The following is a 23309-nucleotide window of genomic DNA, read 5'->3' on the forward strand; positions in this document are numbered from 1 at the left end:
TGTGGGCTTTAAATGTAATATACTGTTTTGGTTTAAATGGACTATTAAGTAATCTGGTTACAATTTCATTATTTGATTATTTGATTATTTTAATCATTATATTATTGTTTATTCATTAATTTATTATATTTCTATATTTTCATTTTTTATTAATTTTTCCTTGCTTATGTTTTTTATTGTCCCTCAATCTCATGTTTGTGGAGTTTCATGAGCTGTTTTGTCAGTGTGAATAGAGACAGATAAGGGGAATGTTTATGGAAGCCCAAGGTTTATGGGATGTTGCTGTTTTGCAAACTGTTTGCAGTTTTGGTATAACAATGCATGTTGAATTTATGTTGGCATGAAGTTTGAACATTGAGACTTACGCAACTGAGATTGTTCAATAAACTCTGTTACTTTTTACCATCATAACACTTTGTCTCCTGCTTCTGCTCTTCTCTGGCTTTAATCAATCAACCTAATTGACTGACAGTAGACTGTTAAACACTAATTTTGGTATTAACAGCTCTGCTGAGTAACTGATATTTTCGGGGGGGGGGGGATTCTGGCGTGGAGACCTGATCTAACATTTTGGCGTTGTCGGCAGGATGAAATAACACTGCTGTTATTGTCACCCGGTGACGATTTCGAGGAGCAGAACTATTGATAGGGAAGATTGGTTCCGCCCAGAAGGTTTCCCACTCGGACGATGAAACGGAAACACCGGAACTTCCGGTAAGCGCCGCGAGGCGAAATCAAGCCTAATCTAAAGCAGGTGTGAGTAATGAACGTAGCGATTAGTGATTGGAGGATACACTGAAGAAGAGGGATATATAAAGGAGCTGTAAAGACAGAGCTGGAGTTGTTATTGTTCTGACAATCTGTCAGTGGGCCGTTGTCCTGTTGTTGTTGTTCTGCTTTGCAGTCTGGTCAGCGCGGGAGTTCGCTGTGGAGTTGAAACCGGCTGGGATTTCGTTGCTGGTTCGCTCTGGTGTTATCGAAGGAAAAGAACTGGGTTGAGTCACGCTGGTAACCGAAGGATCTTACAAGTGCTGAAATTAAGAGCAGAGGAAGAGAGAGACACAGGCTGAGTATATGATCCATTGAAAGCTCCACGAGAAACAAGCCGTTTGTGTACATCGTTGATGTGTTTGTGCTGTTGTTAGCCGCTGTCTCACCGTGAGTATACCGAGGAGAACGACGGATGTGGATTTACATCGGGGCGAAGAGAACAGCATCTGCCCTACGGAGATAAACAAAGGAAACAGATTGTCAGTGTTGTGAGTACTCAGCGTCTAAACTAATGTACTATTGTGAATTGCTGTTCCAACGTGTATTGTGAGCCTTAGTGGGCGAGACTTTGGCCCCACCACGGAGTAAGGCGGTGGGCGAGCCGGGGCATAGTGTTTCGGAGAGGATTGAAGGGCCACAGCAGCGAAGCTTGTACTGTCAGCCACGAATTCATTTTCCATCAGCCCGAAGACAGTCAGATGAAGAGGGGCTGCAAACTTATTTGATTCATGTAGAAGAGTGAAGAGTGCTGTGGGTAAGTCTGAGACTTTGTTGTGAGTAATACACTTTAACGAATTCAGTGATGCTGTTTGGTGTTTTAGTAGCCCCCTTTATTGAACTGGCCGTGAGACAACGAGAGGCCGTGAGGCTGGCAATCCACTTACTGTTTATGCTGTGTGTGTGACCCTTGCATTGGAGCTTCAGCGGAGTGCTGGCTCTGTCATCTTTGGACGTGGCCGATTCGGTGGAACGGTGGTGAGGCACCTGGGAACATCAGACGATTGTGAGTAAAGCAACCTCTTACAGAGTACGTTGTGTGTATGTTGCACTGTTGTGTACAGGGAAGTATAGATCGATACCACCGGTCACGGAGCCTCTACAAAGGTGCGCCCCTTTCCGGTCAAAGTGAACGAGAGGAGAGGGCAGCGTTCAGCTCGGCGTGGCAGTGTTGGATCTCCCCCGCTGACAGCACCAGCGGTGTGCGGGAAGGACGTACCACGACGCTTCACCATTATAAAGGTTAAAGAAAGATTCCTCTATCGATTGAGTGCAGTACCGTAAGTCCACCATTCCCGAATCGGGGCCACTTTTGAAAGCACCCATTGAATGTATGGAATTATGAATATTGTCTGATGCAGCCCAAAGAGAGAGCATGACCAAACCAACTGCCCTGTTGCAGAGGTGAAAAGTTACCAGTGTTGACCAAGTGTGAGCCCCAGTGTTGAGATTAACCCCTGTGTTACAGCTACGAGCCTACAGTGGGAGAGAGAGAGAACCAGAGCCTGTGATTGTAAGAAACTTACCTGTGTGCGGCCGCTCGTGAGTAGTGTGAGCCCCAGTATTGAGATTAACCCCTGTGTTACAGCTACGAGCCTACAGTGGGAGAGAGAGAGAACCAGAGCCTGTGACTGTGAGAAACTTACCTGTGTGCGGCCGCTCGTGAGTAGTGTGAGCACCAGTATTGAGACTAACCCCTGTGTTACAGCTACGAGCCGACAGTGGGAGAGAGAGAGAGCCAGAGCCCGTGACTGTGAGAAAACTTACCTGTGTGCGGCCGCTCATGAGAAGTGTGCGCCCCAGTGTTGAGATTAACCCCTGTGTTACAGCTACAAGCCTGCCGTGGGAGAGGGAGAGAGAACCAGAGCCTGCTACTGGAGATACTTGTGTGTGGCCGCTCGTGAGTAGCGTGAGCCCCAGTGTTGAGATTAACCCCTGTTTACAGTTGCAAGCCTGCAGCGGGAGAGGAAGAGAGACCCAGAGCCGTTACCGTGAAATACTTACCTGAGTGCGGCCACCCGTTAGTGGTGAGAGCCCCAGTATATCGAACATATTAACTGTCTTGGTGTTCTTTCTGCCTCCAGGAGGAAAAGGAGGGTGCCACGGGATCAACAAAACAAGGCGGAAGAGCCTTTCCTGCTCGCCTTTCCCCCTATAGTGTCTTGGATCTCGGACACTTGGCCCCCTTGGTCCCCTCCCCCTCTCTACGTGTTACAGCCCACCTGGAGGACAGAACAGAGGCCTTTAGTTTTAATCTTCCCCTTTCCCCATCCCTATATCTTTTTAAATAATTTAAATAAAGATTATATTTTTATACTTACCTGTACTTGTGTTGTCTGGTCATTGGGTTGGCTTTGGGACCTCCTCGAGGTGGAAACTAGGAAGGGGCGTGGCTTGATTGTATTAGTGGCCAGCCCTGACCTGTGACATTATCTCCATCCGTAAGAACAGTGTCAGGATTTTCTTTTGCACAACCAGATGGTGGAATGTCCCAGACCACTTGGCTTCTGACTCTGAGTTTCGAGTGAAGACGGGGGTAAAGGGCTGTTATAGTTGCAAACACATGCGCAGACCGCTGGTAGGCAGTATCCATGTGTGTAACCTCAGTAGCAGCGCGACTGTCAAAGAAGAAGAAGCTTGGCAGGTAACCCACAAACGAAGAAGAAGCAGCAACTTTTTGTGTGTGATTTGAGAAGACCAGCAGTGATGGAAGTAAATAAACAGCGACTTTTGTTGCAGTTTGAGATAAATCACTCCTCAACTTGGCTCATCTTTGTTTTCACCGTTGCAAACGGAAATACCTATGACAGAGTTTTTTACCTGATGGGCGGGGTTCTGGTGGACCAATCACAGTGCTTGCAGTCCGTGTAAAACTGACGCGCTGTTAAAATTTTTGTGAGGTGCACATCAGGCTACGCAGAGCTATCCAGAGGCTACGGATAACCTACGGTGTAGCTACTGCGTAGAGTTAACGCATTACTTTAAATCGGGCTTAACTCCAGCAGGTGTTTTCTCCTGACTTAACTACTCAAGCAAAGTGAGTGTGTTCTGTTCTGACATTTCATGATAATTCAGTACGTACTGTGGAAGTAGCTTGACTACTGGGTCAGATTATATTACTTTGATAATGGAGCAGTCAGAAATCAAGGTAGATGATATAATTGGAACACAAACAGAACAGCTGAACGAGCACTTAAAGATCAAAAGAGCAGAAAAAGAGATGGTTGCTAAATATAAAATCAAGGTGCAAAGGGGCGGTCTTTGGGAACCTAAAGACATCAAAAAAGCATGGTGTAAAATTCAAATACAGATTCTTTGATTTTTTTCTTTGGCTAAATGCAATTTTACATAGTTATTTTATAAAAACATATTAACCAAATAAGTCTTTAAATAATTAAATTAAATTGCATGCTGTGTTTAAATGCACGAATGAAAGTAGCAGCCAATTAAAATTATTATATTTTTAAAATAAAATAAATTCATTTGATATAAAAAAGTATTACATAAATATTACCTACAACGTAAAGCACATTCCAGTTAGGAAAGAACATACAACAAGCTTAGCACAGTATAAACTTCATTAATTCCTGAAAATATACAACAGGAATAGAAAGTTTGAAAAGCATGAATAAAAGCAACAAAGCGATTTTTAAAATGAGGGTGGGGCTAGAAATCCGTGAGTAGCCGTACAGTTTGCAAAATCGTAGGGACGTATTGCGAAAGCGTGCACACAGTTTATGAATTTGTGGGTACAGATTGTAAAAACTGAGGGTAGGGTTTGCAAATCTGAGAGCATGGATTGTTAACTCCTGCATATGTTTTATTAAGTATGGTTACAAAACGTGTTTTGTTTCTCAAATGCATTGTAACGTAGGTCTAATGACAGATTGCCACCAACGGAATCTACAATCAACTTAGCTTTTGAGAAGCGAAGCCCTGGTCAATAGCAGATAGAATGCTCCTATTTAATTATATGACATTTATGGCATTTAAAATCCTAGTTTAGTATCCTGTCAGTAACATAACCAACAATACACTCTCTGTCCGAGCATATTACAGCTGTTTTACTAAAACTGAATATAAAAGCCAACGGTGACAGAGTTTCATCTGGATTCATCGCCGTTGCAGTGGATAAAGCATCATACGTGTACAAAGGGGTAAGGAAAAATTGCTAGACACTTCACTTGCGTAAAAGTTTAGTGTTAATCAGCCTTTTCCACATATATATAGTGACACAGAAGATCATAACTATACTCTTCTTCAACACACGCTTGCACCACCTGCTGGTGAGGTAGATTAACAGCAGATGAAGATTATGCTCAGTTCTCTACTGCTTTTCCTGCAGTTCCCAGATGTTAAATGTTGAAATCTGTACCACTGAATTTTTGGACATGAATTTTTGGATGCGAATTTAAATGGACAGAAAATTGCCTGCTGAATATTTTACATTGTATTTTTGAACAGACTGAATATTTTGAAGTGAAATCTGAAAGGTGCATATGAACTATTGAATTTTTAATACAGTTTGACATTTTTTGAAGTGAAATATTCACAGCTAAAAAATATGAAACCATATTGAATTTCAGCCCTTAAAAATGCAAGCCCTAAAAATACAATGCATTAAAATTCAAGCACAGTTAATACAACGCATATTATTTTCAAGTAGTACAATTCAACAGGCTGTTTTATTTCAGAAACATTTGGCATTCTTTTTCTTCCATAAAATCACCCAAGAAAATAAGTCTAGTTTTTAGGAAAAAATATCAAATTTAAGTGATTTTGTGCATAAAACAGGCAAAAAAATCTGCCTATGGGGTAAGCAAAAAATCTTGAACATTTTTCTTAAACACTAAATTCAAGAAAAAATTGCTTACCCCATTAGCACATTTTTTTGCTTGTTTTATGCTCAAAAATACAAAATCACTTAAATTTGAAATTTTTGCTCTTAAAACTAGACTTGTTTTCTTGGGTCGTTTTGCTTATTAAAGGCAGGTTAGGCAGGAATTATCTAAAAAACTTTTTTACAAATTTGTTTAAACTGTCTTTATATACAAATACATAATTAAAATGTAAGTACTCTGAAAAAGAGAGTATAAAACTCAAGTGTCTGTAGACCTCTCACGACTGTTTTAAACACAGCTCATTATTTCCATTCGGGACGAAACAAATGATAAGCTTGCGCGAATATCACTCTCTCTCGCTACCATGGCACCACCCGTTGCTATGGGATCTGCCCAGACATGCGCACACGCACACCCGATTGATTTGAACGTGCACAAGGCACTCTAGAAAGAGCACAAGCATGGCTTCAGAACTCCCAGAAAGTGAATTCAGAACTCACAGTACCTGCATATCCAGTCAGCGAAGGCAAACAAGGCAAAAAGGGAATAAACAAAGCAATCAAACGAGAGTAAATATCACGTGGCTTTTCCTCGAGTCGACGATGCAACGTAGCGGTATTGTCTGCGGAGTGTAGTCCTCATCAGAGTCAACAATGCTTTCATCACGGAAACTCTTCCATGCAAAACACTGGCTTAAAAGTGAGTACTAGAAGGCATCCTATCTGTTTACTGATAAAGTTAGGTGTATTATTACATGTGATTGTGACATGATGTTACTACATGCACCACGCTCCTTCCTCTCCGCTTGTCTGAGGTAAATCCAGCAAAGCTGTCGGTGTCTCGTGTTCATGTGTTTTGGGGGCGTGGCTTTAGAAGAAACCCAAAAGGGAGGGGGTGGAGTGAATGGAAAAAATGAGCTGTGTTTAAAACAATGGTGAGAGGTCTACAGACACTTACATTTTACTTATGTATTGATATATAAAGACAGTTTAAACTAATTTGTAAAAAAGTTTTTTTTAGATAATTCCTGCCTATCCTGCCTTTAAGAAAAAGCATCTTAATTGAAGAATTTTTAGATATTTTGACCAAAAACAAGACAAAAATACTAAGACATTTTTTTCTTGAAAATATTTTTTTTTGCAGTGTACAACTAAATAAATCATTTCAACAACTGCTCAAAGGAAACTAGACTGACAACATCTGTAAAAAACAAACAAACAAACATCATCAAATTCAAAAGATCTGAGCTATGCTAGATGTTATAGCGCTTTAGAAACAGACATTTTTAAAAAACAATGTCAATACTTAAATGAAACATAAGTGAAAACGCCATTTTTGAGGTATTAAAGAGAATTGCACTGCAAAATGACTTTCTTAGTATTTTTGTCTTGTTTTCAGTAGAAATATCTAAAATTCTTAAAGGCGGGGTGCATGATTTTTTAGAAACGCTTTGGAAAAGGGAGTCGGGTCGAGAACCAAAACAAACTTTCCAGCCAGCAATGACATTTGGGCCCAGATGGGTTAAGAACGGGTTCCATGGTTACTGTGTGGGCATGGGCTTTGGCTGGGTGAAATCAGCGGGTCCCATGTAGGTTTTGTAGTATGAGTCCCACATAGGAAGCCCATATGAGGTGATTACATGTGCCCCATAAGGGACAGTCATGGGCCAAGTGGGCATGGGTTTGAATTGAGAACACATATATGGGTCTTGAATAGCATATTTATGGGCAGAGTGGGCATGGGTTTGAACTGGGAACACATATATGGGTCTTGAATAGCATATTTATGGGCCGAGTGGGCATGGGTTTGAACTGGGAATGCATTTATGGGTCCTGCATGGTTTATTTATGGGCTAAGTGGGCATGTGTTTGATCTGGGAACACATATATAGGTCTTCCATGACATATTTATGGGCTGAGTGGGCATGGGTTTGAACTGGGAACACATATATGGGTCTTCCATGACATATTTATGGGCTGAGTGGGCATGGGTTTGAACTGGGAACACATATATGGGTCCTGCATGGTTTATTTATGGGCTAAGTGGGCATGTGTTTGATCTGGGAATGCATTTATGGGTCCTGCATGGTTTATTTATGGGCTAAGTGGGCATGTGTTTGATCTGGTAACACATATATGGGTCTTCCATGACATATTTATGGGCTGAGTGGGCATGGGTTTGAACTGGGAACACATATATGGGTCCTGCATGGTTTATTTAGGGGCCAAGTGAGCATAGTTTTGATCTGGGAACATATGAGTCTTGCATGACATTTTTATGGGCCGAGTGGGCATGGGTTTGAACTGGGAATGCATATATGGGTCCTGTATGGTTTATTTATGGGCCAAGTGGGCATGTGTTTGAAATGAGAAGAAGAAAGAAATACCTGAAGTGTGTTGTGAGTGTTGTTAAACAGCCACGGCCCCACGGTAGAGGGAAGCGTGGGCGAGCCGGGAGATAACATTGGAGTACAAGTAGGAAAACACGCCCTGTGAACGGACCCCATTGTATGTGAGTAATTCAAATGCATTGTACAGAGTATTGTTGAAGTGGGTTTATTTATCTAACCTATGTTGTGAGTTTGTCGATTGAGAGTTCGGCCCCACTGGTGAGAGAAGCATGGGCGAGCTGAGAGACGTGTATTCGGAGTAGTTGGGAGATCCGACGACAAATTCCAAGAGCCTTTCCATTTGTGCTGAGAATAGCGCCCAAAGACTCACACTAGAGACCTGGGTTGAGCTGGCCAAGTCCTTATTTCATGTGAAGTGTGTGTGAAATGCTGTGGGTGAGTCTTGATCTTCATTTTGTGTGTGTACACTAAATCTTGCAGTGTGGTGCTGTGCTTATAAAGACAGAAGCCGCTCTCAGTCCAGCGAAACCGTGGGGAGATACCAGCACGTTGAGGCCAGACCAGCGCAGGAGAAGACAATTAAAAAGTAGGATCTCCGGTGTGCCAGTGTTAGCCCTCGCCGATCCTGAGAGTGAATCATACCTGTGTATCAGTGTGAGTAAGCGATTGGTATCTACTGTTTGGGCCAAGGGTCATTGTTGTGTTGTGTACAGCTACATATACTAACCATCTGCGTGCGGAGCCTCTTCAAGAGTTCGCCCCAGTTCAGTACCCCTGGAACCGGACAGGAGGGGGGAACTAGGGAAGCGTTCGGCCCCGTACGCCCCGACCAGACGTTCCTACGACGCTCGAGTGGCCCCAGGTACCCTGTGTACAGCTGTCCCTCTGAAAGTCCACTGCCTCCGGGAGAAGCGTTGGGTGAGATAACCACTACGAATACCCTACTTCTGTGGTGTAAAACCTACCTTTGTTTTCAGCACGACTCTGAAGAGGAACGAAAAGCCCCAGTCTGTGTAAAACTTACCTCTGCTTTCAGCACGACCCTGAAGAGGAACGAAAAGCCCCAGTCTGTGTATTACTTACCTCTCTTGTGAATAACTTACCTCTGTGGTGTATAACCTAACTCTGTTTCTAGCACGACCCCGAAGAGGAACGAAAAGTCCCAGTGTGTGAATTACTTACCTCTGTTGTGAATACCTTACCTTTGTGGTGCATAACCTACCTCTGCTTCTAGCACGACCTCGAAGAGGAACGAAAAGTCCCAGTTTGTGAATTACTTACCTCTGTTGTGAATAGCTTACCTCTGTGGTGTATAACCTGCCTCTGCTTCTAGCACAACCCCGAAGAGGAACGAAAAGTCCCAGTTTGTGAATTACTTACCTCTGTGATGTGTAACTTACCTCTGCTTCCAGCACGGCCCTGAAGAGGAATGAAAAGTCCCAGTTTATGAATAACTTACCTCTGTGGTGCATAAACTACCTCTGCTTGCAGCACGACCCCGAAGAGGAACGAGAGGTCCTAGTTCGTGGATACTTACCCCTGCTTCCAACACGATCCTGAGGAGAAAACAATAAGTCCCCACCTTGTGAAATAACCTGCCCTTGTAGTGTGTAACTTACCTCTGCTTTCAGCACGGCCCTGAGGGGTGACGATCAGTCCCGGCCGGTGGAATACCTTACCTCCAGGGACCGAAGTAGATCTCCTCTCCTCCCCCCTCACCGACCCATCCTCGACGGCCAGGAAGTGCCCAGTGGAGTCCACTATTGCGACCCTAAGGGGCGAGAAAAGCGACAAACATCTCATGCATCGACCCCCACAATCACCAGTGGCAAGTAGCGGGAAAATTTCTGGACAAAGCACTAATTGTATTTCCCTTGTTCTGCCTCCAGGAGAAGCGGAGGGCGCCACGGATAAAAGGAAGCCTTTGGAAAGGAGTCCTACTCCCCGCTCCATACAAAGTTCAGTCCTGGGGGCGAGAAGAAAGAGTTGTTTTATTCTGCCCTTTTTCCCTTCCCCTTACGCCCACCAATAGCCCTTAACGGGGCGGTGGCTTCCGCAGCGTCCCTATACCGCTCAGATAGGGCGCTTCCCAGTTGCTGGCACTACTGTGGGGTTAAAGGAACATCTAGTGCCCGGCCTTCTGCCTTAAAACCTAATTCTCCTTATCCTTAAGTGGAACTGGAGGGCTTTAAGCAGACACTGGAAGAGGTCAGCCCTCAGTGGCGTTTTGGTAGGGATTCCTAATTTGTCGGTCACGACGTGACTTTGTAGTGACCGACTGAAAGGGAACTTCTCCGTTACATATGTAACCCACGTTCCCTGAAGGAAGGGAACGGAGACGTCACGTCCCGTCGCCACAGGGCTGCTCCCTGCTGTTTATCGGCCGGTCACACTTTCCGGCTTTCTCGGCGAAATGAAGCTAATTTCCATATTTGCACCTGTGGCTTATATACGCACATGGCGGGGCGGCGCCAGCATTATGCAAATATCTCAATGCCAAGTTCATTGGCGTTTTAGTAGAGTACGAAGCAGATTGGTCTCTCTAAGCGAGTTCCCAATTCGTCGGTCACGACGTGACGTCTCCGTTCCCTTCCTTCAGGGAACGTGGGTTACATACGTAACCGAGACGTTCTGTTGATATGTTATAGACAGTTTACTATTCTCAACTGTTTTTCACTTTAATTAGATAGTCCTAAAATGCATCTACAAACACAAAGTTGAGAATGTCAACTAAAAGTCAACTGATCATAAACCATTTGTTAGTAAACCAGCAGTAGATACTCAACTGCAGTATGATAATCTTCAGATTCTCAACAGATAATAAACTAAAGATTCAGTTTAAAAACTACAGATAGTCAAATAAGCCTTTGTTTAAAAACGTATAGCCTGCGCGAGGGCGTCTGAAGAGCTATTTATTTACATAATTTAAATTAGGCTACTGTTAGTTTAAATGTACTTACATTAAACAACTATACATCATTAAAAAGTGTTTTGACTTAAGATTTAGTTTTTGACCTTTATTTTAATCTGAGAATCCTAGTAACAGTAATTTCTTCATTTTTGTCAGGCGTTATGAAAATGAAAAACGGTACATACCTTTAATTTGAAATGTAACCCTCAGCCGCACTCATTGATAAAAATACTCCTCCGTGATCGTCATGAAAGCACTCGATAAAACAACATCCATCGGGGCTTTTAATTCAAAGTATGCATATTTGGAGAAATATTACTTCAATTTTATATATTTACTTCAAATTTCTGCAGGGGGGTAATATTTCACCCATGTTTATTCCAAACATGGCGATATGAGCAAGCTGGAGTCTGCAGTCATTCACACTCAGTTTGTTTCATTCATACGTGAAGCCGGAGGGCGCTAAAGTCTGAAAGTCTCAGTATGAAACTTTCATAGAACAAGACGTCAGAGCTCAGCAGTGTTGCCAAGTCGCTTATTATAAGCGACTTTGGGCTTGTTTTTCTGTAAAGTCGCTTACAAATATTGGTAGTCGCGGGTTGCGTTTTTTTGGGCTTGTTTCTAAAGTGTAGTTGCTTATTTGGGCTTGATCCCAGCTCCATAAAGTTGTCAAGCAGATATTTTCTATTTTGTTAACTAAACGTAGGTGTTTGTCTAGCCTGTTCTCTCTGTCCCCTCCCCTTTCCCCAAAAAACATAGGAGAGACAGCAGAGTTTTTTTCCCACGCACACCCTGCTTCTGATTGGCTAGTACTCGTTGCCATCTTGGTCAGAGCCAATCAGAAGCAGAGCAAGGCAATTTTTTTTTTCTGGTTAGGAAAGCGTTGTCAGTGAGTGAGTGAGTGACGTAAACACGAGTTGCGACTGATGGTGACTGACTGGATTGTTAGAGAGTTTTTTGGAGGAAGAAATGCCTGGGACAAAATGGGCAAAATACGGGAAGAAGTATAACAAATGCTGGGAGAAAGAGAAAGGAGTTAAAGAGTGGATTCAACCCGTAGTGGGGGACGACTCCAAAGCACTGTGCAGACTAAGTGTGAAATAGGTGCACACCATGCGGACCTCATACAGCATGCTAGCACAGAAAAACATAAAAAAAAATGCAGCACCGTTCTCATCAATGAGGCTTACGGACATTGGGTTTGCGGTCTACAAACAGAACGAGTCAAGACAGAGAGCTGAGCTGAAGGTAGCCACCTATGTAGCCTGTCACACATCTATTAAATCTGTCGATCACCTTGGGGAGTTAATGTGCTCAACTTCTGATAAAGACATCAAAATGCACCGGACAAAATGCACCGCATTAATTAACCATGCCATTGCTCCGTGTATGTTTAAAGAGCTTCAGATGGATATTGGAGGTGCTGATTACTCACTTGTTATTGATGAAAGCACAGATATTTCATCTGTCAAGCAACTGTGTGTGGTAATTCGCTACTTTAGTATGACACTGAACAAAGTTGTGTCCACTTTTTTGGGTTTAATAAACTTGGAGGGTGAAACAGCAGAGGCTATTGCCTCCACTCTGACCCGATTTCTACAGAGTATTGGACTGGACATCAAAAGGTGCATTGGATTAGGTACAGATGGCTGCAGTGTTATGGTAGGGAAGAGGAATTCAGTGTACACTCACCTTCTCCAGAAAAACCCAAATCTCCAGCTGCTGAAGTGTGTGTTCCATTCTATACAGTTGTGTGTAAGCAAGGCAGTGGAGACCCTCCCACGCAACCTTGAATACTTGGTCTCTCCTTCTCACAACTGGTTTTCCCACAGTGCTCTTCGCCGCCGTGAGTATGCAAAGATCTACAGCCTCATCAATTCTGGTGAAATCCCTTTGATGCTTGTACAGATGTCAGGTACACGGTGGCTTTCCATCCATGATTGCTGTTCGCGCATACTCAATCAGTGGGATGAATTAAAGCTTCACTTTCAGCTAACCAAAGACCACCAGAGATGTTATGATGCTGAAATTCTGCACCAGATGTACAGTGATCCTGTTAACAAACTGTACCTGCTGTTTTTAATGCCTTTTCTACAAGAATTCAACAGGATCAACAAGCTGTTCCAGCAGGACAGGGGCAATCCATTCAAGGAGTGTCTGCTTCTTTTCTTTCGCTGTCTCATTTCCAGAGTGGTGAGACCTGGAATGATCTCCACATCAGATGAACAACTGCTTGCAATTGACACAACAGACCCCAGTGTTTTGTTACCTGTGGGTGCAGTCAATTATGGGGTCACCTTCATGATGGCTTTGGATGAGGCAAGAATGGAGAGCACGGCTGAGAGAACTATGAAAAGCAGGTGCCGTGACTTCTTGGTGGAAGCGAGCAGACAAGTGCAACAAAGACTCCCAGCTAACATCCAGATATGGAAATCTATGACTGTGTTCAGTCCGACTGTCATCCTGTCACAAACTAAACCACAGCTCAGCTCAGTCTCAATGCTGAAGCTCTACTCTGGTGATCTTGCTGCTCTTGAAACCCAGTACCAGGCTGTTGCATATCTCCCATGGATAAACAAGGAGGACAGCCAGGCAGAGGCCTTTTGGGTTAAAGTGCTCAATTACAAAGACAGCAGTGGAGACCACACATTCAAAACACTTGCCCTGTTTTCTCTGTCATTGCTTGCAATGCCTTTGAGCAATGCTGATGTAGAACGAGTGTTCTCACAGATGAGCCTGGTCAAGTCCAAACTGAGGAACAGAATGGGACAAGAAACTCTCAGCAGCATACTCCACATAAAATACGGACTGAGAAGACAAGGCTTATGCTGCAAGGACTTTGCCCCAAGCCAAGAGATGTTCCAGCGTTTCAATAGTCGCATGTACTCTGTGAGTGGAGCATCAGAGAGCAGGGAGATGGATGCAGTGTTGCCAACTATTTTCAATGGAAAGCAGCAAAAGCTTGCTTGGAAAGTCGCTAAATGTCGCTAGATTACATCATTGCCTCATTAACATACCCGTGACGTCATCACGTCGTATTTGCATTCTTACTACATTGGCTGTTTCACGTTTCTCTTTCTCTCTGAACTTTCAGAAATGAAATTTTAATACACATAAATGCCTAAAAATGTTTTCTCGTTCGTTTATCTGCTTCTGTTCTTATAAAACGAAACGTGTGTATGTTTATATTTAAATGTCCAAACAGTCCAGTTTCAAAACATATGAGGATACGCTGATAAATTATGGAAAACGTTGTATTCTAGGTACATAGCTCATTAATGCGTTGATCAGCTCCATAATAGTTTGTCTGTTCTGAATGTGCTGCTGCTCAGCTCACTCAAATACATTTTTTTTTTGGTACAGTGATTTTTTTATTCAAAGATCATTTTACATTTACACCCTGCCATAAATTTAAGTCATTGCGGGATCAGCCAGCTCCGGCTTCCCGCATGCACGATTATGCCGTCTGAACGCAGAGAGATAACCACATCTCCTGCCCTGACTGTATGCAGCTGGGAGAGAACTGGTTTGCTGCGCGAGGACTACCTCGCCTGTGAGTGCTTTGGGATGGGGGTGGAGCCTTCGGAAGCGGTGGCAGCTGCTCGTTGAGAAGAGTAAACGACACGCGCTTTCACGTCAAAGTCTCCAAAAGTCTCCAACAATGCCAGAAAAAGTCGCTAGATTTGTCGCTGGTCGCTTTTTAAAAAATAAGTCGCCAAGGGGGTCTGAAAAGTCGCTAAATCTAGCGACAAAGTCGCCAAGTTGGCAACACTGGATGGATGCAGATGAAGACAGTGAAGATGAATTTTAATTAAGGTAAGCACTGTTACTGTATTTTTTATTAGAGACAGGATATGATGCTAAGAACGAAAATTGTTTTTGATGAATGATGATAATCCTTGAAGTACTGTAATATTTAATAGGATTTAGGGAATCCTAGGTATCCATCTTCTAGTGTTATAGCTGAAGTATAATTTGACCATATCCTTCAATAGAAAATCTTACCTTTTCTTTCTGCAGCACAAGGTCTGGCCTCTACACATGAAGGAAACGGCAGTGGAGGTATGAAGATAAACGTGAAGACATCAGTACACTTGAAGGCCATGTTCTACAGAGAGTGAAACTGTACAGTATACTATGGCCCTGTCCTGTGGCGTCTTAAAGGGATAGTTCACCCAAAAATGAATATTCTGTCATCATTTACTCACTCTCATGTTGTTACAAACCTGTATACATTTCTTTGTTCTGATGAAAACGAAGGAAGATATTTTGAGAAATGTTTGTGGACCCATTCACTTGCATAGTAGGAAAAAAGAATACTATGATATTGACTAAGTCAATGGGGTCCACAAATGGTTTGGTTATAAAAATTTCTCAAAATATCTTCCTTTGTTTTCATCAAAACGTAATGAAAAAGAAATGTATACAGGTTTAACATTAGAGTGAATAAATGATGACAGAATATTCATTTTTTAGGTGAACTATCCTTTTAAGCTCATATGTCACTTTGACATTTGACTTTGATTGTCCCTCTTTGGGTCATCACACTCTCCTCAACTAAACAAGAGGATAGTTACATTCTCAGTTTTTGTTATGTTTGTTTTGATTATTTATATGGTTTTATTATGTTCATGTTTAAATGTTGGACATCAAGAATGTAGCACTAAGACATTGTTATGTTGTTAAATATGTTTATAAATATGTTTAATTTGCACCTTGAAGCTGAAGCAACCTGAAGCAACTTGAAACATAAGGGTGGGGTTATGGTTATATTTCATATATATATGAGGCTAAAGTGTTATGAGTCTCACCTGTTCAAATGGTTTTGAATTAAATGGTTTTAAACCAGTTTAGTTTTTTAAAGTCTTTTCTAACTCACTCATGTGTTTATGAGTAAGAGCCACTTTATTGTTCCTTATTTAAAAATGGGATCTTCTGCAGTCCCTGCAATAATAAATAAAGGTTTTATTAATTCGTATGATATTTATTTGTGTGTGCAGGTTCTGATTATGTGTTTATAATGTACTTATCAGTTTCTATTAGTGTTATAGGGGCCCTATCTTGCACCCAGCGCAATTGACTTTGTCAGTGACGCATGTATCATTCGTATTTTGCGCCGGCGCACAGCAGGTTTTTCCCTCCACAGAAGCACGTCGGCAAACTAGGGAATGAACTTGCGCTCCCTGGGCGGTTCAGCGCCAAAAAAGAGGCGTGTTGCGGCGCAACTATTTTGCAGTTTCAAAAAACAATTGCGCCACTGACCAGAAAAAAAAGTTTAAAGTCAGTGGCGCGTTGCGCGTTGTTCATTATGCTATTTTAAGGGCGCATGCTTGACCATAATGTATAGCGTGCACAAGGCGCATACACTTTGCTTATCTAATCTACACAGATGCAACAGTTATTTTTGCAAATCATAAATTGTTACACTTAAAAATATTAATACACGAGATAAGGGGAATCATAGTGGTGAGCATTGTGGTGATAGTTTTTATTTATTCTCATGCAAATAACGATTAAAATATTTTCATAAGTTTGTTGTGTGGCTGTATTACTTTTATTTTATGTAAATAATAATTAAAATGTTTTCATAAGAAACCTTCATGTATATGAACTTGATTTGTAAGAGTACTTTGGGGTTGGACCTTGCTTGCGTTTCTTGGGTCCGATTTCAAAGCCCCCAAACCCTTTCAGCGGTGAGGGTGGACGCAGCGATGTCCTCTGCCGGCGTCTGTGTAGAGGCAGATCCACCTCCCGTGGATTACACGGCACCTACCTTACACGGCGTGCCCGATTTATGCTGGCGCAACGATGGGGATGCCAGCTGATGAGACAATTGTGGATATTTCCTCTCACGCCTGTTTAACCTACGCTGATTTGGTCGGGTTTCTCCTATCCCCATACAAAACAACTTCTCTGTCTTTGACGTGGGTGTCCTCAGCTGTAAACCGCTCCTGGCGTACCCCTGGTAAATCCGTCATAATAATAGCAACCCGCCATGGAACTTGCGCCCTTGCGTTTAAAGGGAATGTTGGATAGCATTTTGATTGGTTTATTTGACGTTACGCCCAAACCACACCTATGAATAATGAACCTACTTCAGACCAACCTCTTATTGATTTGCGCCCGGCGCAAGAGTTATTTCTCACGCCGGGAAAATAGCAACAGCGCCCAAGATCCGCCCACAAACTCACTTGCGCGTTGCGCTTCGCACTTGCGTTTCAGATCGTTAAATTAGAGCCCATAATGTTAAATAATGTTAAAAGGTCAAAACTCCCTCTTGTGGTCATTATCCTGAAGTTCAGGGGCAAAAAAATAAATAAACTATACTGTGTGTGCATGTTTGTAAAACTGCACACAGTTTACCAATCTGTCCACTAGTGATGCAACAATACACTTAGTTCACGGTTCAATACATATTTCGGTTCTTGTTCACGGTTTACGGTTCGGTCTCGGTTCTGATGCCTTGGCCTATTAAAGTGTTTTTAATTATTCTATGCTTAGGTAACAGGAACATTGAGATGTTAAAAAGAAAAAAATACTGGTTTTAATTGCAGTTCTCTTTATTTTATGTAAATGCAAAAATCATCTTACATATTTCTAGTGTACTGATACAATAATATAAGATATAATTAAATAAAGACATATAAAAATAATATCCTATTCAAACTGGGGAACATGTGAATTCATTACATTACATAAATTGGCCATTTTATATACCTGTACTTAGTAAATTAAACTTTACATTGTAAATGAAGGCTATACCTTACTGCACTACTGTTAAATCCAACATCATGCTGTCTGTGTAGAAACCAAAAATGCGTTCCTCAATCAACATTACTGGTGGGATTTATTTTAGCATCAGGCGCATTCTCTTCTTGAGTTAAACTTTTTCAACTTGCGCAGAAGACGTGTTTGAGGCAAATAACGTGCGTTTGCATCAATAACAAGCCCAATTTGCGTCATTCGCATTGCCCGACGCGAATTTGCATCTTTACATTGATGTTGTATGTAATCTACACGCGCAAATAATTAATCCACACCTCAGATTTACAAGACAGTCGTGCTGCTTCTTTTTGTTGTTGTACTTCTGTTGGGTGTGTGTGCACGCGAATGAAATCTGACACCAGCATTGCAAGCAGAGTTCAAGCAGAGTTTAACGCAGCTAGCGCACAGTGACTGGATATCAACTCGCTGTGGCGTTTATAAGCGTGCAGATCACGCGCATGCGCACATTAACAAAAGTGCAGGGAATATAAAACTGACAGATTTGGATGGATAAACCGAAAAACCGCAATTCACCTGCGCGTATTGGACCGTGGGGGTCGAACAGAACGGTTCAATAATGTATTGAGAATTGTGGCATCCCTACTGTCCACATGGATGTAAATTGACAATCTGTACCCACAGTTAAAAATCCGCCGTGCACACAGTTTATTTATTAAACTGGAACCTTAGGGGGCTCTGTAGAAAAAGTCGCTTGTTTTGGGCTTGTTTTCACAGGCCTGGTTGCTTATTTGTCTCGCGAGATCTGGCAACACTGGAGCTCAGCTCAGCTGTCAGACGTGAACTTGAACAGTGACGTGCAACGAACGATCGCTGTTTTTATAATAACATTCAAATAAAGATGTTTTGATGTTTTAAAACCATGGAGACAATAAACACGATTAAGATTATATATGGTTTGTCTGTATTTTCAACGCTATGTCTGGTATTTTCATAACAGTACTATAATGCTATGCTAATCGAGCAAAGCTAACAGCATAAATAGCATAAAATTGTTTATTTTCTGTCTTATTTTATGATCCAAAGCCACATCAGATAACGCATGATTGTTTAGGCACTCGACTTTTGATGTGATAATGTGAGTTTTACTATAAATGCTTTTATTTGTAGTGTTTTGATGGTATGCTAAGCTAACGTACTAGCTGTTCTGTAAACATCTGCTGTCTGGAGATATGAGATATGTGTTTCTAGGAATAATTTTGACTGGTAAAGCTTCTTTAAGGTACGTTTCTTTTTGTAAGAAAGGAATTTAATAAAAAGAAAGTGAATTGAGACGAAAGGAGGAAATAAACCACTAAATAGAATGTATGAGTAATTATTAATAATAATAATAATAAAATAAACATTTAGACAGCCATATCCCGGTTTAAAAGTTGTTAATGACTCATCCGGATGCTTATTTAATGAGTCTGTTTAAAACACGGAGCAATAGTACAATAAACTGAAAGTATGTTGTGAGATATAAATAAACAAACATTAGCTTAGCATTTTTGCTGTTTTCTCTAAATAAATTTACATGACATGGGTCTAAAAAACATTTCATAAAATACAGAGTTTTAGAGGTATCATCTTCAGATTTAAAACAGAACATCAGACCTGTGGCTTTATCTGCAGAGCATTTCTAGATTGCTCCAAGGCCAGTTTCATTTAGATTTTCATAACAATATTTCATTAATGTTTGGTGGAGTTAATAAAAAAGTATAATTTAAGCTCTCTATTACAACTTTTCTCATTATAACAGTCTAATTTTCACCTCTTAATAAACTTCCAAGTGTCTGCTTTCAAATGAGACCAAACTTATGCTTTTAGTGCAAAGACTTCATAAACTGTATCTATTTTAGTTTGGCTATGACAGTTTTTGTGGGGGGGGGGGTTCAGAAAATGAAAAAAAGGTTAACAGGTTAAATTACCCTTGTAAGGATGACAATATTATGCTATTGATCATATATTGACATGACTCAACTTACTTTCAGCTTACAAGATGGTGACAATCTACAGATATTTAGTTGAATATGAGTTAATAGTCTGTTGAAACAATATACCAACAATCAACAGGCAGTTTCTGTAACATCTGTAGATAAACACTTGAAATGCACTTTATTCTCATTAGGCAGTTAGTTAAGTGTTTGTTACTGGTCTGTTGAGCCACTGTTGTTGAATGTCAACTAATGCATTGTTGACATGCTACAGAATAGTAGTAGATAAGTAGTAGAGTGTCAACAGATGGACTATCAAAATAAAGTGTTACCTGAGTTTCACTTCTTACTGCCATGGTAGGGATTGTAGGAATGCAGAACATGTACAGACTGGTCCTTCACAAAGTCCTACTGTACACTCTTATCATCTTATCATTTTAAGTAGACAGAAAGAAAGAACTTTATTTTGCCACTGCAAAGTGAAGACATCAATATTCAGGTATGGCATCGGCATTTCATTAAAATCTAAATATCAAATAAATATGTGTGTACTGCATGTTAAATACACAGTTTTGTGCAAAGGTCTCAGCACATTAGATACTTGACCAAATGGTTAAGCTTTGCGGTAAATGCTTGTAATTTGTTTTATTTATATGCTTTGCTTTAATGTGTTAGTAAAAACATGTTTCCATAATATTTATGTTTTTGGTTCTTTTGTCACAAGAGCTTGTTCAGCTGCACAATTATTAAATATTATCTGATCACAGTAATTTGACAAAACCAGGATTAATTCAAATAACTGCAGTTATTGCTCACCCTTTAAAAAAATTTGGATTTTTTTTGCCCCGCACTCACTGTAATGTTCAAATGACATTTCTACATCATTTGAGTCTCATCAGCTTTGTATTAAGATGTTAATTATTCTGATCAAAGTGGGATTGTAATGTCAAATTTAAAAAGTTAAAGTTGGATCTACTTAAAAAATACAGATTTAAGTTTTTTCAACTTACATTTTCTCACTTTAAGGGAAAATGTTAAGTTGAAAAAACTAATATTTTTAGGTGTTACCAATTGAAATATTTTTTTTTACTTTATAGTCTTTGTTACTTTATAACCACTTTATAGGTTGATGTTTCTGTTATTTACAGAATTTTCACATTTCTGAAAAATAAACTTTTTAAAGTCCCACTGTGGTGAAAGTCAAGTTTCTATTGTTGTTTATAGCCGTGTCTGAAACCGCTCCCTATCCACTATATAGTGCATTATGTCGGGTGTCGGCCATTTTGTTGTGGTGCCCGAAACCTGAGTGAACAACAACATTTATTCACTACTTTTTACCCACACTGCACTCTGATTTTGAGGGTACATTCGATGTACACTCACTCAACTCATATTTCCCATGATGCAACGGAAGACGAACGCGTAACTTGAATCAGCTTATGGATACTGACAGTAAACAACAAACATTTAGGTTTATACACTTTTGTAAGTTCTTGTTGTCAGTTATTTTCTACTTTTTGAAAATAAGCAAATGAAAAATAATTGCGCTCTCTTTTATAAAAAATCTACTACACATTTTTATTAAACAATAAATAAATAGCAGTAAATTATAAGCTGTTGTTTTGCTCTCTTTATTATCAACTAATACAATAAACACAACAAATGTTAGAAAGTAAACTTTACCATTTCACAGTACAATCAATATGTAAGGAACACAGGAGAACAGATTCCAAAGCAGAGGTAATTTTATTGAAACACAGCAAGTCTCTCAGTCACTAAAGGGCATCCAGGGCAGGAAAAACAGAGCTCGCAGAATATCTCTGGCAATCAGGGCACAGAGTGAACCCTATGGGGCGGGACACTTAGGCCACTCCCGTGAGCGCCGCGTCATGGGAGCACAGGGAATAGGGGAAATTAATCCTCCGTGGAATTATTCGAACAAATCGAACCACGGCACTCCCAAAAGGGACAGCTCGTCTACTGCAACAGTCCAGAGCTGTAATACACAGGAGAGACTAAATTAGTGATGGTAAATTCTCTCAGCGCATAAGCGCGACTCACAGTTCAGTTAGCAGGTGAACTTCAGTGACAGAGCTCAGATGATGATGGTAACAGTCCAGTGACAATGGGACAACACAGCTGAGTATTCCTGGAGATCTGATAAACTGAGACTCTAAGTCAGTGGTTTTCAATCTTGTCCTAGGGGACCCACTGCCCTGCACATTTTGCATGTTTCCCTTATCTAACACACCTGATTCAGATCATCAGCTCATTAAGGGAGAGATCCATGAACAGAACTGGGTGTGTCAGTTAAGGGAGACATGCAAAATGTGCAGAGCTGTGGGTCCCCTAGGAAAAGATTGAAAACCACTGCTCTAAGTAATCCAATATCTTCACAGCGAAGACGATCTAGTTCATGCGGTGACAGTTTGTAGAGCTGAAGACTGAGAGACGACTGGAAGTCTGCAAGATGGAGACAGCAGATAACACAGACTAATACTAGAAAAAACACTGAGAATATAACACAACATGACATGACATGACATGACAGAACAGAACAGGACAGGACAGGACAGGACAGGACAGGACAGGACAGGACAGGACAGGACAGGACAGGACAGGACAGGACAGGACAGGATGGCGAACTGCATCAAAGCACCTCTAGTACAACAATGACGGACTCGCAAAGATTGAGGGGAACTAGCGAGTATAAATACTACTACCGATTAGGAATAAACAAGCTTCAGGTGGTGGTGACATCAGTGCGAAAATCACATGAAACGAAAACACCTGAGAATGACACGCAAATGGATCAGTGACATACAAAACAACACAGGGAAACAGGAACACAACAAACCGGTTAGACCGAAATCATGACACAATAAAGCCACACAGGTGTAAGGGTTTACGAATCTACGCAAGAGCTTTAAGACGCATGATATTTACGTCCGTGTCCGAAATCGCTCACTCATTTTCATTTGCTTCTTCCCCATATAGTGGACTCAATTGTCATTCCCCATATAGGGAATAGTGAATGCGTGAACGAGGGAACGGTTTCAGACACAGCTAAGGTGTTTTTTTATATGATTTAAAACAAACCATATGCAAATTCATTATTCAACACCATTGCTGAGTATTTTATCAATAATATAAAAAAAAAAACTTAATCCCGTGGTTTGAAAACGCCATGATTTGCTCACTGAACTCATGTGTGCAGTGTGTAATAGCCTGTTATTATCAGTTAGTGCTGCAAATGCAGTTGAGTATCAAAATTATCATCTATTTATACTGACAAAAGAGTGGAGGCAGGGCCTAATTTGCATTATTTAAATATATGGGGCCCTATTGTAACGATCTAAGCGCATCGTCTAAAACGCACAGCATGCCACTTTTGCAAATTTAACGCTGGGAAAAATGGTTTGTGCGCCGAGCGCACGTTCGAAAAAGGTTGTACATATTGTCGTAATGAGTAATGGGTGTGTTTTGGGGGTAACGTGCAATACACCAATGAGAGTCTTATCTCTCATCCCCTTTAAAAGCCAGTTGCGCTGGCGCTATGTCTAATCCTGATTTAGATGACGGACCTTGTAAACTGAAAAACTAAGCGGAGGAAGAAGAATAATGTTAAAAATAGTTGTTTTCATTTTTAATGAAATATTTCTTTTTTAATTAAAACCTTTAAAAGCCTTTTTCTTTCAGTCATAGAAGTACAAATAGCAGGCTTTTAATGGCTGTAAATG

General features: G+C 41.0%; 1 protein-coding gene across 1 annotated transcript; it reads left to right on the top strand.

Annotated features, from left to right (window-relative positions):
* Window positions 1-12049: 12049 nt before the first annotated feature.
* On the top strand, window positions 12050-13861 carry LOC141281956 (protein FAM200A-like). Its single transcript, XM_073814098.1, has one exon. It carries the CDS (start codon window positions 12050-12052, stop codon window positions 13859-13861), a length of 1812 nt encoding a protein of 603 aa, XP_073670199.1.
* The last annotated feature ends 9448 nt before the right edge of the window (window positions 13862-23309 follow it).

Source organism: Paramisgurnus dabryanus, chromosome 3 (assembly GCF_030506205.2).
Source record: "Paramisgurnus dabryanus chromosome 3, PD_genome_1.1, whole genome shotgun sequence".
NCBI classification, from domain to species: domain Eukaryota; kingdom Metazoa; phylum Chordata; class Actinopteri; order Cypriniformes; family Cobitidae; genus Paramisgurnus; species Paramisgurnus dabryanus.

Coding starts and splice junctions, on each gene's coding strand:
- LOC141281956 (XM_073814098.1), top strand. CDS start 12,050: ATGAGGCTTACGGACATTGGGTTTGCGGTCTACAAACAGAACGAGTCA.